Here is a 14,895-nt window from a genome sequence, read left to right as displayed (position 1 = left end):
TCTTCCTCACCCGGAGCTGGCATCTCTTTCCCTGTTTGCAGAGGGATCTTGCAGCACCTTTCAGACTAACTAGTTTGTCACATGAAGGAGATCGGGAGTTTATCCCATGAATATCCCAGAAAAACTACGTCATTACGCAAAATGATTTTACACAACGTCACACAAAACTCACCATTAAAGTGGTCACAAAGAAGCCTTAGCGTGCGTCTTTTTACTCTCAGGATTTCAGTGCATTTCCAGTATCACTTTATTTGCACATTTGCCTGTGATAATCATTCATGCAGTTACTCACCATCTTTGTTTTCTTTGCGGGATGCTTTAAATGCACTTTAATCTCTCTTTAATGCCAAAATTAGCCCCGGTGTGATAAAGTCCTAACTGAAAGAGAGTAGTAGTTGGAGTCCATTGCTCTGGGTCCTGTTCTCTGGAGGTGCAGAAAACAAACTTGCTCCATCTTAAAAGCATGACATCCTTTCGAAATATTTAAACTGAGCCATCATATCACCTCTTTGCTGTCTCTTCTCCAAGATAAGCATCCCCAGCTCCCTAAATCACTCCTCACAGGGCATGGTTCCCAGACCTTTCACCATTTGGGTCACCTTCCTTTGGACACGCTCCAGTTTCTCAACATCCATCTTGAATTGTGGTGCTCAGAACTGGACACAGTCTTCCGGGTGAGGCCTGACCAAAGCAGAATAGGTATATGAGTATGTGGCAAAAAGGGAGGGGGGGCTTTCCCAGTTTACCTGAAGAAAGAACTATTAATACTCTCTTTTTATTTTATTTTATGTGCCTTCTCAGTTCAAGAGAGCAGCCTTTTCTTTCTGCTTCTTTCTGCCTCTTTCATCTCCAGCTGCTCCCTGTCTGAGACCCACACTGACTCTTTTCATAGTCTCAATGGAGAGTTGGGGGGGAGACACAGGGGTCCTTCAATTCAAGTCGGCAGCCCTGATTTCCTATCTATTCCTACCCATCTAATCCGGCGGCACAACAAAAGCAACACCTGCCAGAATTCTGGCTCTGAACTTCATTTATTTAAATTTAATGGAGAGAAAGACAGAGGAAGAAACCTTGGCTTGAGAAGCTAAGCAGAAGCTTCTGTTTGGAATCTGATATTTCTAAGCAGAGCTGTAGCTCTTGATGGTTGGAAAACCACCTTGTTTCCATACTCATTCCCAAATGCCAACATCAACACTGGTCTCATCTTGCCACAGTTGAGAAAGTTTGAGACCAGTGTTGATGTTGGCGTTTGGGAATGAGTATGGAAACAAGGCAATTGTAGCATGTGGTATTGAAGTCTTTCCTTATACCACGAAGGGAGGGCTATCCTATAAATTCAGAAGATACTCTCTTCTGGGGAGCCTGTATTTATGTTTGAGCTACTTTGGTTGCCATTACTCAGACCCAGTTACTCATAAAGTGGTTTGACTTTTGATAGGACTGAGAGTATGGCTTGAAAATAAAGAGCTTGTAGTTTCCTTAATGTTTAAAATACCCCCTTCTTGGTGGTATGAATAATGTCTACCCAGTGTTTCAGAGCTTGCGGCATTTATTCTTATTAGTGATTTTGTGAAGGTACTCTTAGCCAGTGTGGTATGAAAAGGAGGAAGGAAGGGGAGAAAAATAGAAAGTAATAAATGTGGTATCACCTTTAAGACTAACTGTCTTCTTTGGATGCAGTAGCAAGTGATAATAAATGCTTAGGTATAAAGCACATTTGCACATTGTGGGAGTGGAATAGGATGTAATAGGATCCAGAAAGATGCAAATCATGACTCTTGCCTTAAATTTTCAGAGGGCTGCATAATGTGATAAAGGTCCTTCAGATCTTCCCAGTGATGAATTACTGTAGTTTTGATGTGTGTATGCAATAAACCTCACCAGAAGTAAGTTTCCCAGGGTTCAAAACTCTCTCAGATTTCTTTTTGTTATATGTGCAGTAGCAAGGACTCTTGTATTAATGTATGTAGTGTACCATGAAGCTATTCTCTTTGTTCATACTTCTGCTAGTGGATTGCAAATTGTCAATGTAATTCAGTTCAGCGTTTTCTCTTTCTAGTCTTCCTTTGTCCTTGTTAAGGACAGCAACCTGTAAATCACTTATTGTGTGTCCAGGAATGTTGAAATGTTCTGCAACTGGCTATGGGGCATTTCTAATGTCAGATTTGTATCCATTAATCTTCTTGCATAGAGACTGTCCTGTTTGTCCAATATAGTGTCTCAAGGGACATTGCTGGCATAGATCACATTGGAGGAACAGCAAGTAAATGTACTTCTGATGTTTTGAGGAATGTTATTGGCCCCTGTGGTATTGCTTTCAGAGTAGATATGGGAACAGTTGTCATCTGGGTTTATGACAGCGTCTTGTCTCTGTATTACCATTCATGTTATGGGAGCAAGGAAGCAAGCTTGCTTTCTGGTGCTCCAGAGAACAGGACCCGGAACAATGGATGCAAGCTACAGGAAAATAAAATCCAGCTTAACATTAGGAAGAACTATACTCCCTCAGAGTGTAGTGAGTCTCCTTCCTTGGAGGTCTTCAGAGGCTGGATTGCCATCTGTTTAGGATCCTTTGATTTAGATTTCCTGGATGGCAGGGGGTTGGACTGGATGGCCCTTGTTGTCTCTTCTCTACAATTCTGTGATTCTGTATCCTGCCGTGAGTAGATGTTTATGATTTGGATGTTGTCTGTAGGTCAATAAAGGTCTGCCTCCCAGAGTTTGTGAGAGGGCTATGTCATTCTACAGAACTGGTTGTACCTCTTTGGTGATGTGTTTGAATGGTCTCAGTGTTCTGTCAGTTTGTATTTTGATCTGTCTTGTAGGAAATGGTTCCTGCATTAGAGTAATGGTTGCTGGGTTCTTTTCAATTTGTTTCTTCACCTCCTTAGGTGGGTATTGTTATTTGAGAAATGCCTGTTGTAAATCCAAGAGCTTTGTGCCTCTGTCTTGTGGGTCTGAGTAAATGTGGTTATACTAGAGGGCTTGACTGTAAACAATAGACTTGGTACTGTGTTCTGGGTGAAAACTGGAGGCATGCATGTATGTGTAGTGATTAGTGGGCTTTCAGTAGAGTTTGGTACTTAGAAGACCATTATGTAGTTGCATACTGGTGCCAAGAATGTGAATTTGTTGTCTGCATTGTTTCTGGCTCAGGTTGGTGGTAGACTGGAAGTTATTGAAATCCTGGTGGAACTTCTCAAGTGATTGCTTTTCATGTGGCCAAATTCCAAGGATATCATCAAGAAACTGTAGGTAGAGGTGAAATTTTGGGCGGTATATATTGAGGAAGCATTGTTCCAGGTCACCCATGGAGAGAATTGCATACTGTAGTGCCATGCAGGTGCCCATGGCAGTGCCACTGACTTGGAGATACATATAATCCCCCAAAGTGAAGTAGGTATAATGACAAAGTGGCAGGATTTGGTGGCTGGGTCTGTTGCAGCCTCATTTGGGATGGTATTCTTGATGGCTTGTAGTCCTTCCTGGTGTGAGATGTTGGTATATAGGGATTCCACATCCAGTGGCTAGGATGGTGTTTTCTGGGAGGTTGTGGATGATATAAGGCTTTTAAATGTTGGATGACAGCTCTGCAGACCAGAGTTTGGCCATGAGAACCCACTGGGTGACTTTGGCCAAGTCACACTCAGCCTCAGAGGAAGGTAAGGACAAACCCACCTCTGAACAACCCCCCCCCCCAGAAAAAACAAAACCAAAAAAAAAAAAGAGCAAGAAACAAACCATGTGATAGAGTCACCATAAGTCAGAAATGTCTTGAAAGCCTACAATAACAATGAAGGTATTGGAAATGTTTTATTGGCTGGCTTATTCAAATGTGCGTCACGTCAGATAGTTGGGTGATATATATGAATTTGATGTTCTTTAATGTTTAGAACCATACATTTACTGCACTATGTAGTCTTGTGGTATATGGTTTTAACAAAAATGGAACTTGTGGTTATCGTTTGGCCTATACTGCAGCTATGCAAGCAGGCAACTTGTTTTAATTTTTTAAAAAGTGCTGAAAGTTCACGTGAAGTAGTTTAACTTGCTTTGCTGCTTTGGCATATAATGTTTGTGTTGCTAACAAGGGAAGTATATGATACTTTGTGTGAATTGTTAGTGTAGTATTTTTCAAATTCCCATAATATATATTTCATAAAACAAAGATCTTGAGATGCAATCGTATAAAGATGACAAAACCATTATCTTAAAAAAAAACTTTATCAGAAGTATGGTGGATTCTTGAGATTCAGCATTATTTTGTACTGAGAGACTTCAACAACTTCAGGGAACTAGGATTTAGGCATCTCAATAAATTACCTAAACGTGAGTCAACAGTGTGATGCAGTGCCTTTTCTTAAATGCTGCAACAACAGAAGAATAATGTCTAGATCAAGGGAAGTAATACAGTCTACAGGTGTTTTTTTTACCCATGGATTCAACCATCCATGGTTTGAAAATATTCCAAAAAATAAAATTCCAAAATTCAAACCTTGATTTTGTCATTTTGTATAACAGACATCATTTGACTACACCATTGTACATAATGGAACTTGAGCGTCCATGGATTTTGGTATCTACGGAGGATCCTGGAACCAAACCTCAATAGATATCAAGGGCTCAAGTACCACTCTATTCTGCTTTGATCAGACCTTATTTGGAGTCTGAGCACTACTGTTTAACATGGATATTGATAAGCTGGAGTATCTCCAGAGGATGGCAACCATGATGGCAAAAGTTCTGAAACGTGAGCCCTGTGTGGAACAATTGAAATAGCTGGAGAAGAGAAGATTGAGGCTGTGTCTACACTGAAGAATCAATGCAGCTTGACATGGCTTTACTTACCATGGCTCAGTGCTGTGGAATTCTGAGATTTGTAGTTTTGTGAGATATTTAACCTTTCTCAGAGAGTTCTGGTTCCACATCAAAATACAAATCCCAGGATTCCATAGGTTGGAGCCATGCCATTTTAAAGCAGTGTCAAACTGTATTAATTCTGTCTAGTTTGACAGCAGTCTGAGAGATGATATGATAGCCATCTTCAAATGAATAGCTGTCATGAAGAAAATAGAATGAGCTTGTCTCCTGGTGCTTCAGAGTGTAGGACCTCAAGCAATGGATGCAAATACAAGAAAAGAGATTTTGAACCAAAAACTGTATTGAGAAGAACTTCCTCACAGTAAGAGCTGTTTTAAAACCTCATATGAAAGAGAGTCCATAAATCTCTGAAGTACTGTAATGTACTGTATTTCCCTTTCATACCGCTCTTTTGAAGAAGAAGTTAGATGGACACCTCTCAGAGAGGTTTTAGTGGTAGCTTCCTATATTACAAGAGAATTTTATAAGAATGTCGAGATCTCTCCCAACTCAATGATTCTATGAAAACAAATATATGTTCCAGAAATAAATCAATTATTAAGAGTCTTGCAGCACATTAAAACTAACAAGTGAGGGCTGCAACCCACTTCACCAGATGTAGGAAACATACATAATCCTCAACCAACTAACAGGACTACCCCCCTTGGAAATAAGTAGAGTCGAACCTTCATATCCATGGATTCAACCACCCATGAATTGAGAAATATTATATATATATATATTGATTTGGCCATTTTATATGAGGGACACCATTTTACTACACCCTTGTATATAATGAGACTTGAGCAGCCACGGATTTTGGTATCCACAGGGGATCCTGTAACCAAACCCTAGCAGATACCAAGGAGCCACTATAAATCTTCAGGATTGCAGCCTTTGGCTGTTAAGCATCTTTGTATTCATAAGTACCAAACTACCCCCCCCCCCCACAAAGAAGAAATGTGAGCATAAATATCAATAATAAGTGCTCTGCACTGTTAATCTTTCAAACTAATACTAAAGTTTTAGAAATAGAACAGTAGTGGTCTAGTCTAGATTATAGGGTGAGGTAAAGAAAGATCTTAGAGTAACAGTGTGGTTATAAATGTCACTGGTTGTAAATGTCACTCATTAACTTCCCACTTACAGAATGGTTTATGAAAGGAGATGGTATGTTAAAGGAAGTGATGGCTATGTTTGACTTGTAGCAACTCATTGTAAGAATGGTTTTATGTATGTCTTTGCAGTAGGAGATCAAGCTTTCTGAGCTAAGCCACACACAAAAAAAGAGTAAAAGTGGCACTGAAAAAGTATAAAATTTAATAAAATGGTAAAAATGTCCAGTGTGAAAACATATTCCAAAGGTGTTGAGAAAAGATAAATAAATTAAAAATAGGTTACATAAATAATACTCATATTGTGACCAGTTATTCTGGTGCACAGATTAACACAACTACCCCTTTGGATAAGATAGATAGATAGATAGATAGATAGATAGATAGATAGACAGACAGACAGTGTGTGTGTACATACATACATTTCCTTGTTTTTATTATGACAGTTTTTAATTATTTCCCCCCCAAAATAAATTGAAGGGAAGCTTCCTACCCTGTTTTCCTACCCCATTTTAGAACATGATCAATGCTGTACTGATTATTTTCCCAGATGGGAACAGGAAATGGGTTTGTCTAGCAGTATTTTTCTCTGTTGCATACATTTAGGGTTGACAGGTGAGGTTGCAACCCAGAGAGTATGTCTGCAACTCTAAATTTCACAGTGCTGAAGAAAGCCTATTTCTTCCTCCTTGCAGACACGTCTTGTGGTCTGAGCAGGAGCTGAGGTTGGAAACAGACAGTAACGTGGAAGAACTGAATGAATATGCACAGCTGGCAAGAATGACAGAAAGATAACAAGAGGCTTGAATGGGTCTGAGAAATCATGGCTGCCTTTTATGTTGTGCTCTATTTCTCTCACGCTTTCAGAGCTGCAAACACTGAATCCTGTTCTTGAAAAAAACAGTTGGTTTGTGCATAAGCTATTGGCATGTTTTATTTTGTCCAAACTAGAAATGCCAATGATTTCTCCCATGTATTATGCTTCTCCCACAAGATGTGGAGAACAAATCTCATAGAAATTTAGATATCTATTCTTGGCATGAGCTTTTCTGTTTAGTAATTCAGCATGTGCTTACCAGTCCTGTCTGCTTTTTGTAATACTGTATATGGAAATTGTGCCTCTAGGAGAAAACTTTCAAGTTCTCGTTTCAGAAGCTCAAACAAGTCATCTATATGCAATGTCTACCAGTTTTATGCTGTTGGTTACAGACTTTTGGACAATGCATCACATAACTAGCATTTAGGTATGGCAGCAGTTATTTAAACATAATTTGCAGCATGTGGTAGACGAGTACAATTTACTTATGGTATATTTATTGTTATGCATAACTGCCAAGACACATAAAGTAATAGAGACAATTTGCTTTCTTCCTCAAGCTGTTGGCTCACTAAATGATGGGGGGGGGGTATAAAAGGTGTTGGTATTTCCCTTTACACACAGGTGAATATTCAAAAGGATGTATTCTTTAAGAACATGACTATTTAGGAGATTATCACACATGGCTTTTAAACCACAATTATAGTTGTAAAATAGCACCTTTGGCGATCCTTATATGGCATTGCTTCCAACCCATAGTTACGGTGTCTGTGAAGAGTGATTAGGGCCTCTCTTTTTATTGATGGGGGAAACCCATCAATGACCTGTCATACATGCAGCAGTCCCATTAGACTCCATGTGCAAAATGTTGCTGCTATGGCACTTGCAATATTGGATGTCACATGGCATCCGTGTCTCCCCCCCCCCCATCCAACCTCCCCCTTGCATTTCCTAAGCAGCCGGATTATCATTATTATTTTTAAAATTTTAAATCACATTTGCAGAACTCCAGAATTGTGTTTAAAAATAAATAAAATAACATTTAAAAAAACCCAAAAGGCCCACTGGGTAGGGCATAGGGCAGGGAGTTGGAGTTAAAGAGGAGTGCAGGAGAGAATGCAATGGCAGAAATAGCCCCAGTTACATGATTGCAAAGACATGTGATAGTGGCTGCCCTCAAACCGGTATGTTTCCAATTTCGTTAACTATTGCAGTTATGGCAAGAACAGGGCTCCTGGAAAAATATCCTTAGTCACTAAAAAAAAGCAGCTAATTAAAAATGTCTGTCTTGGAAAACTATTTTTGACTGAGTTGATAAGCAATCTCAGAGCCTTTTCCGTTCATGGAAGCCTTTGATCCAGTGGCATCCAAACTTTGGTCCTCCAGGTGTTTTGGAATTCAGTCCCCCAAAGCCCTAGCCATTTTGGCCAACACTCAGGAATTCTGGGAGCTGAAATCCAAAACATCTGAAGCACTAAAGTATGGAAACCACTGTGTCTCTCCTCAGTGACAAAGGTGTTTCTGCTCTTGCTGAAAATAGTTGGAGAGGAAGTAACAGCACTTCCACCTGACAGTCTCCTCCTATACTCTGCCAGAGCTGGGGAAGGTAATTGGCCCGGAGATTCAGGAAGTTGTAATCCACCAAAGTAACTTTTGCAAGTTCTGTTCTTGATCATATTCACACCAGTTAAGTCTCTGATACAAGGCATTTTGCACATGCCTATTCATTTGAAGACCCAAGTAAGAATATTTAGAAACAAATGTGTCTGATAAAGTTGATCTTAAATCTAGTATTACTTTGCTTATCTTAAGCCTTATTAACTTCAGTGAAGCTTGTGCTTGTTCATCCCTCTGTAGCACTAATTTCCCTTGTTAGTTTTCTGGATGTTTTCCTGCAAAGTGATTAGAACTTAACTTTGTAACAAGCAATTATGTTTTTAAAAAGTTGCACTGAGAGTATGTACACATAATATCATTTTAAAGAGATTCCTATCAGTTCATGAGCCTAGTAGAACTCCAATATTGTTCTTGTTTGTAGTGATAGCTATAGAATGGACTTTACTTTTGAAAAGGAGTACCAATGTAATTTCTAATTTAAGGTTGTATGCTCCTCCTCAAACTACAGGATATTTGTATACAAGAAACAAGTGCTCATTTCATCATACGTATGTAGTGGAAAGCTAAGGTGATAGATGCATACAGATCCAATGTGAGGGACAATGTTTTAAGGTGGTAGACTTCAAAGATCTAGCCATGTTAGTCTGTAGAATCAGTACATAGAGAGATCTTGTAACTAACTGAAAGAAAGAAATTGGCATCATGACCTTTTGTAGACTTCAGTCTACTTCCACAGATGCATACTGAGGAAGTAGACTGAATTCTATGAAAGCTCATGCTGCCAATTTCTTTCATTCAGTTAGTCTGAAAGGTGCTACAAGATCTCTCTACTTCGTTAAGGTGAGAGAGAAGATTATATCACCATGCTAAACTCACTGATAGATTTCAGAAGCTAAAATAGATGAGCCTGGTTAGTATATCTGAGAGACCACCAGGGAATCCTAGTCATCTCCAGGTAGGCCCAGGAAAGAATCCTGCCTGATGTCACCCTAAGGACCTGTCATTGTCAGTCAGAGTTGACAGTACTGTACTGGGCTAGATAGACCAATGGTCTGACTCAGTATATGGCAGCTTCCTATGCTTCTATGAATTTCCACATCCATTTGAAAATACCGTACCAGTTTGTGTGAAATTAACAAGGCCTAGCTCTGTTTCCCCACAATGTTTAAAGTTCAATGAAGGGAAATATAAACATGCCTTTTCCTTTTAACCTGCAGAGATTCAGATCTCCTCTTTATGATGGTGGGACTAGGAAATAGCCGTCGTGGGATGAAGGCTCCGCCTCTTCTAGTAGCAGCACTTGTGGCTTGTATCATTGTTCTGGGATTCAATTACTGGATTGCAAGTTCCCGAAGTGTTGATTTGCAGGTATTGCTTCACTATTGGTTTTCAAGTTGACTGAACTGGCAAAATGGTTCCAACCCCCTTTGTTTTAGACTGACAGGTAATAACTCAAGTTTCAAAAGCACAATCCAGCTTTCACATCTTTGCACCTGACACATATTGGATGTTAGCCATAACAACAAACAAGGAAGGGGGAAAAAGTACTTGAGAAAATACTGTAATTAAAATGACTAAATACTGTGCTGCATCCTGGTTAACCAGGAAATTCTGTAGTTTTTACGCTATCAGTATTGCCTGGTATCTATACTAATATAAAAATCACTTTTCTGTTTGTTTCTCAATCTGTGCTCATGCATCTGCATGCAGAAACAGACCTAGTGCCAAAGGTAACATTGCCTGTTTTAATCAGTATATGAAAATTGTCCTTCAGCTCACCGGTGCATTGATTTTGCCCTGCTGCATTATTATGCATGTCTGCTGTATTATTATTACCAGTTATATATTCTTCTCCATCTGCTACCAATTTTTTATTAAATTTTTTATTGAAAAAACAAACATACAACACATACAAACCTACAAATACATCGCAATTATACAAAGTTTCAACCACATTTAAATACCTTTATACAGTCTTTCATACGCTTCCAATAATTATTTGAGTTTTTAATTCTATGTTCTTCATTCTTCATTTTTCTCATTCTTCTCCTTTCATCCCCTACTCCTCCTTTCTTTATTCCCTCTCCTTTTCTTTTTTCCATTTCTTATATCAGCTTCCTTAAACCTCATCTCCTAACATCCTTCTCCAAAACTTTCTCCTCCTTCTTGACTACATTCCCTTCGTTTTAACCTCCTTTCAACATACTTTTATCCTCTTCCACATACATTACCCCCATATATCTTTGACCCTCAATTAGCCTTTAATTTCTTCACACTTCTTCATCCCATACAAGCATTCATTCAAAAAAGAAAGAAAAAACAACACCTAAGACAAACATCTTCATTCGTTTGACTTCACTTCCGGATATTTCTTCCTTGGAAAGCTACTAATTTTCTCAAATTCTGTGATACCAAGGCAGTTTGCAGCAGGGAGGGCTGGGTCTCTCTGTGTGTGTTTTTATATTAACTACATATTTATATCTCTAATGTGTATGCCCCTGTCTGTGCATATCTAGATAGAGAAACAAATTCAATTTTGCTTTCTCTGTAAGCACAGAAAGGGGCATGAAGTTCTGATTACAGCTATTTCCCAGGCACACTGTTTAGAGATGCCTCTCCCCCTAATTTTTGCATTTGCTACCTCATAGAATCGTATAATGGAATTAGAAGGCAGAGTCCGGAGGGCAGCAGCAGAAAGAGGTGCTGTGGAACTGAAAAAGAATGAATTCCAAGGGGAACTAAAGAAACAGAGAGAGCAGATTGACAAAATCCAGTCCATGCATAATTTCCAGATGGAAAATAACAACAAAATGCACAGGGATGAGAAGGTAGGTGGTTCCCCCCCCCCCCCCCAGCTTTTAGTTCTGCTTAGGAGTCACAGTATGATTTTTCATTAAAAACAGCAAGTTTGGGACTAAGTTTGGGTCTTGCTGCCGCCCCTTCGCTCACTAGGTTGGGTCTGCAGCAACTGCACACCACGCCCCAACATGGCTGGTTCCCGACGTGAAAAGGAGTAGCAGAAAAGGGTGCTGGGAAAAGGGTGTTTATGCTGCTGCGGCAGCGGGTTTTTGTTTGTTTGTTTGTTTCTTCAGTGCAGCATGTGCAAAAGCTGTGCCATGGAAACGCTGCCCACTGTGCGGTCAGGTGGGAGGCATGACGCCACTTTGGGGGTGGAGTCAGAGCATGTGGCATGTGGTCACCACGCTCCCACTCTACTCTGACACCGACTCATAGTGCTCATCTGTACAGCCTCTCAATTTAATTCTTATGTGGAAGCATCACCAAACTGATTATGTGTTCATTCAGCTTGTGACATACTTCCACTTCTTTTGGCTTTTTCTACTAATTTGCTTTTTGATAACAGTTCTTCATGCTTGCCTATGGAAGAAACTGTACTTCTTTGGTCATTTGACTCTTTCCTAGCCTATGAGGCAATAGGAGTTATCCCAAACATAAATGTATCCTTCCTTGCAAACAATACACACAGTAAGGGGCTGTGCAGACCGGCAGGAAAAACCAGCCTGAGGGTGGAGTTGCAGCATAGTGTCCATATGATCCATGCCCTGGCTTCGCCTCCAGGCCTGCATGACACAGCTCGCCACACCACACAATGTGTGGTGTCATGGGGCTTCTCTGGCACCGTGTCTGCATGACACAGCACCAAAGGAGCATTTTAAATCTGTGTTGCCATGACTATCTTTCCCTTTGCAGGGTGCAAAAAATAGCCACTTTTGGTGGCTCCTTTTTGTGCCCTGCAAAGGCCAGATTGGGGCTGTGGCATGCAGTTGCTGCAGCCTTGATCTGGCTGCACACCCCTACATTCTCAAAGTTCCAGTTCCCTGCATGTGTCACTATATAATCTTTTTCAAGGGGAAGCCATTTCCAAAGGCAATGAAAATAGGAAGGCCTGGAATAGATTATTTATACTGACTGCAGCTAGATTTTTATAGTCCCATTTACTGTCCTGCTAATTTATAAAGTAAATCTAACACACTATGAAACCTAGATCAAGGAAGCATGTTCATCGTGGAAATCTGGGACGAGCTCACCTAATTACTAAAATTTTATAATATATACTCTCCTCCATCCCTGAGCCTCAGGATATCAAGCAGTACTTTTTAAAAACCAGATGTATCCTTACAAAACCCTGGAGAAAAGACAGAATGGTTGATTATTCTGTTTCATATTAAGGGAGGTAATCTCCTGGGTGAGGCTATGGTGGAAGTGGGATTTAGTTCTGGGTTTCAGACTCTACCTTGGACATAGATTTAGTGAGTGATTTAGGGCTTGACATTCTTTAGTCACAGTTTTATGGTTGCAAAATGAGAATGAAAATGACCTACTTTAGAAGTTGATCAATCTAATGAATGGAGAAAAAGTTCTGAATCAGTCTGAAGAACAAAGTGATCCTGTCTTTCTCAAACATGTTCTGAAAGGATCCTTTGCCTAAAGATGAGTAAAAAGAAGGTGGATTTGTTTATGGGTCTAGCTGCCTTGTTGAATCGTCACTGACTATAAGGTTTCAGGTGAGGTGCAAATGGATTTTGTTCAGTTTCCAATTAAATGTAAAACCTTATAAACAAGGCTTAATATTAGTCTGAGATTGTTGTTGAGTTTATACTGCCAAAAATAGGGAGAGATACTTATGGGATTTACAAAGTCCCAAAATAATCAGGCTGGTCACTACTTGGATAATGACTTCGGGCAGGAAGCATCTTCTATTCTGTTTCAGGCAGCAAAATGCCTTGGGTCATCTCTGCCTGCCAGTACTATACAGATTTTCTTTTCTGTACTACATAGGCCTTGTAGTAACAATGTTATTCCAGCTTTATTTTGAAGTTTTGGGTCATATTTTATCCATTTGAATAAAGTGATTTTAGCTTGTAGAACAGTGGCATACAAATGTTTTAAACAAAAATCCTGTTATGTAACAGCACAAATCATAAATAATTAAAGTTGCTGGATGAACAAGGAAAACACCACAGGCAGTGCTGGGTTGGCAACAGAATACAAAAGGATTTAATTGTCAACTTCTAATGTAAGAAGTGTTGTGTTGAAGCATCTGTTAATCTTGATACTACGTTGCTACAGCTTTCTTTCATTTTTGAGTAACAGTATATGCATGGCTGTTTTGGGGAGATCTTGAAATTTTTAATTGTAGATTATCTTTTGTTGTTATTTTAATAACAACAGAGCCACTCTAATATATTTCCACACAACTGAGTTGTTGTGAATAAGGAACAATAGATTCTGTAACTCCAGTAATCCAGGTATTGATCTGACAAGCATCAATTCTGAGTTCCCTTGTCCCTGTTTGGTATGGTCCTATTTACCACAGCCAGTTTATGGGTATTTAACTCTGCCCAGGACTGTTCCTGTGTCTTTTAGTTACTCTGAAATTCCTCTCCCAATAATTTAAGATTTTCATTAGCTGATCTTATTGACTATATGCATTTGGACATGTCACTGTTTCTCAAGAACCATATAGAGCTGAAATCTGTGTTCATGACCACTGGCGGCTTTGCCTGGGCCGGGGCCTATTCATGCCTTGTATTTTGCTTTTTGTAGTTTTTAGTTGTCATTCTTTCTGCAGGAACTCACTTTAAAAATGTTTTCATGGTGCCATTTCCACATTTGATGTCTGATTCTGTGCTTGCACAATTATAGCCCATCACAGCCTAAATCCATAATATTTTTATGCACTGGTTCTGACACATACGTGGTACTTACACACAGTGAAGTATTTTATACATTGTCTAGAGCAGTCATTCCCAAAGTGAGTGGTACCTCCCCAGGGGGGGGGGGGGGGGGGGGAGAAAAAGGAGGTGGCAGGGGGGCCTTCAGTCAAAGTATTGGTATGCAGGAAAGATGAGGAGAACCAGTGGTCTTTAGGATCATAGTGGGCATGAGGATTACATTAAACGTCTTTTCAGGGCCCCCAGAAAACCACCATACAGCCTCATTGATCATTTTGTGTGGTGGTGTGTCCTGCCTTTTGCCTGCACATGTCCGTTCACTCCCTTACCAGCATTCTTTGCTAGTACGTAGTGGCATTTGGGAAACCTGTGTGAGGCTTGGTCACAGGGCATTGCTTCTGTAGCTGAGAGCAGCACGATTTTGGGACAAACTGGAGCAAAGGGTTAGAACACATGGTGGCAGGGGAGAAGTGGTGGCAAAAAAGGATCTTTCAAATTTGGCATCCTGCTTAAACTCTGTGATCTTTGCTGGGACTTGGCTAGTAGGTAGGAGTTGCACTGCTGCTCCTGCTTTCTTTCATCAGACAGAAACTGTTTCTACTATGGTAATTATCTTAGTGGATACTGTGATGAAGAAAAATGTAGAGCAGGACAATTTTCTTGACTGATCATTTTTTACATAAAGTACTACTGGAAACAGTTCAAATTATTTGTGTTACACCCATTCTTGTGTTGTTTTAGGCTGAGGTGGTTCTTTCTGCATCACTTGGGGATCTATGAGAAACTAACT

At 39.9% G+C, this 14,895-nt stretch overlaps 1 protein-coding gene across 6 annotated transcripts in view; it reads left to right on the top strand.

Moving 5' to 3' along the window:
* Positions 1-14,895, top strand: part of GOLM1 (golgi membrane protein 1) — a 29,019-nt gene that overhangs the window by 981 nt on the left and 13,143 nt on the right. For 3 of the 6 annotated variants that reach the window (XM_042454822.1, XM_042454821.1, XM_042454817.1), the window contains exons 2-3: positions 9,627-9,777; positions 11,058-11,237. In XM_042454822.1, coding sequence (XP_042310756.1) covers positions 9,646-9,777; positions 11,058-11,237 — 312 coding nt within the window. In that variant the 5' untranslated portion in view covers positions 9,627-9,645. Of the gene's footprint in view, positions 1-6,670; positions 6,787-6,811; positions 7,220-9,626; positions 9,778-11,057; positions 11,238-14,895 lie in introns of those variants that run through there. The other 3 variants (XM_042454818.1, XM_042454819.1, XM_042454820.1) reach the window with 3 other exon arrangements.

The sequence above is a fragment of the Sceloporus undulatus genome, chromosome 2, assembly GCF_019175285.1.
Source record: "Sceloporus undulatus isolate JIND9_A2432 ecotype Alabama chromosome 2, SceUnd_v1.1, whole genome shotgun sequence".
NCBI lineage: Eukaryota > Metazoa > Chordata > Lepidosauria > Squamata > Phrynosomatidae > Sceloporus > Sceloporus undulatus.
The sequence above is the reverse complement of the archived record's forward strand: the minus strand, read 5'-3'. Positions and strand labels throughout refer to the sequence as shown.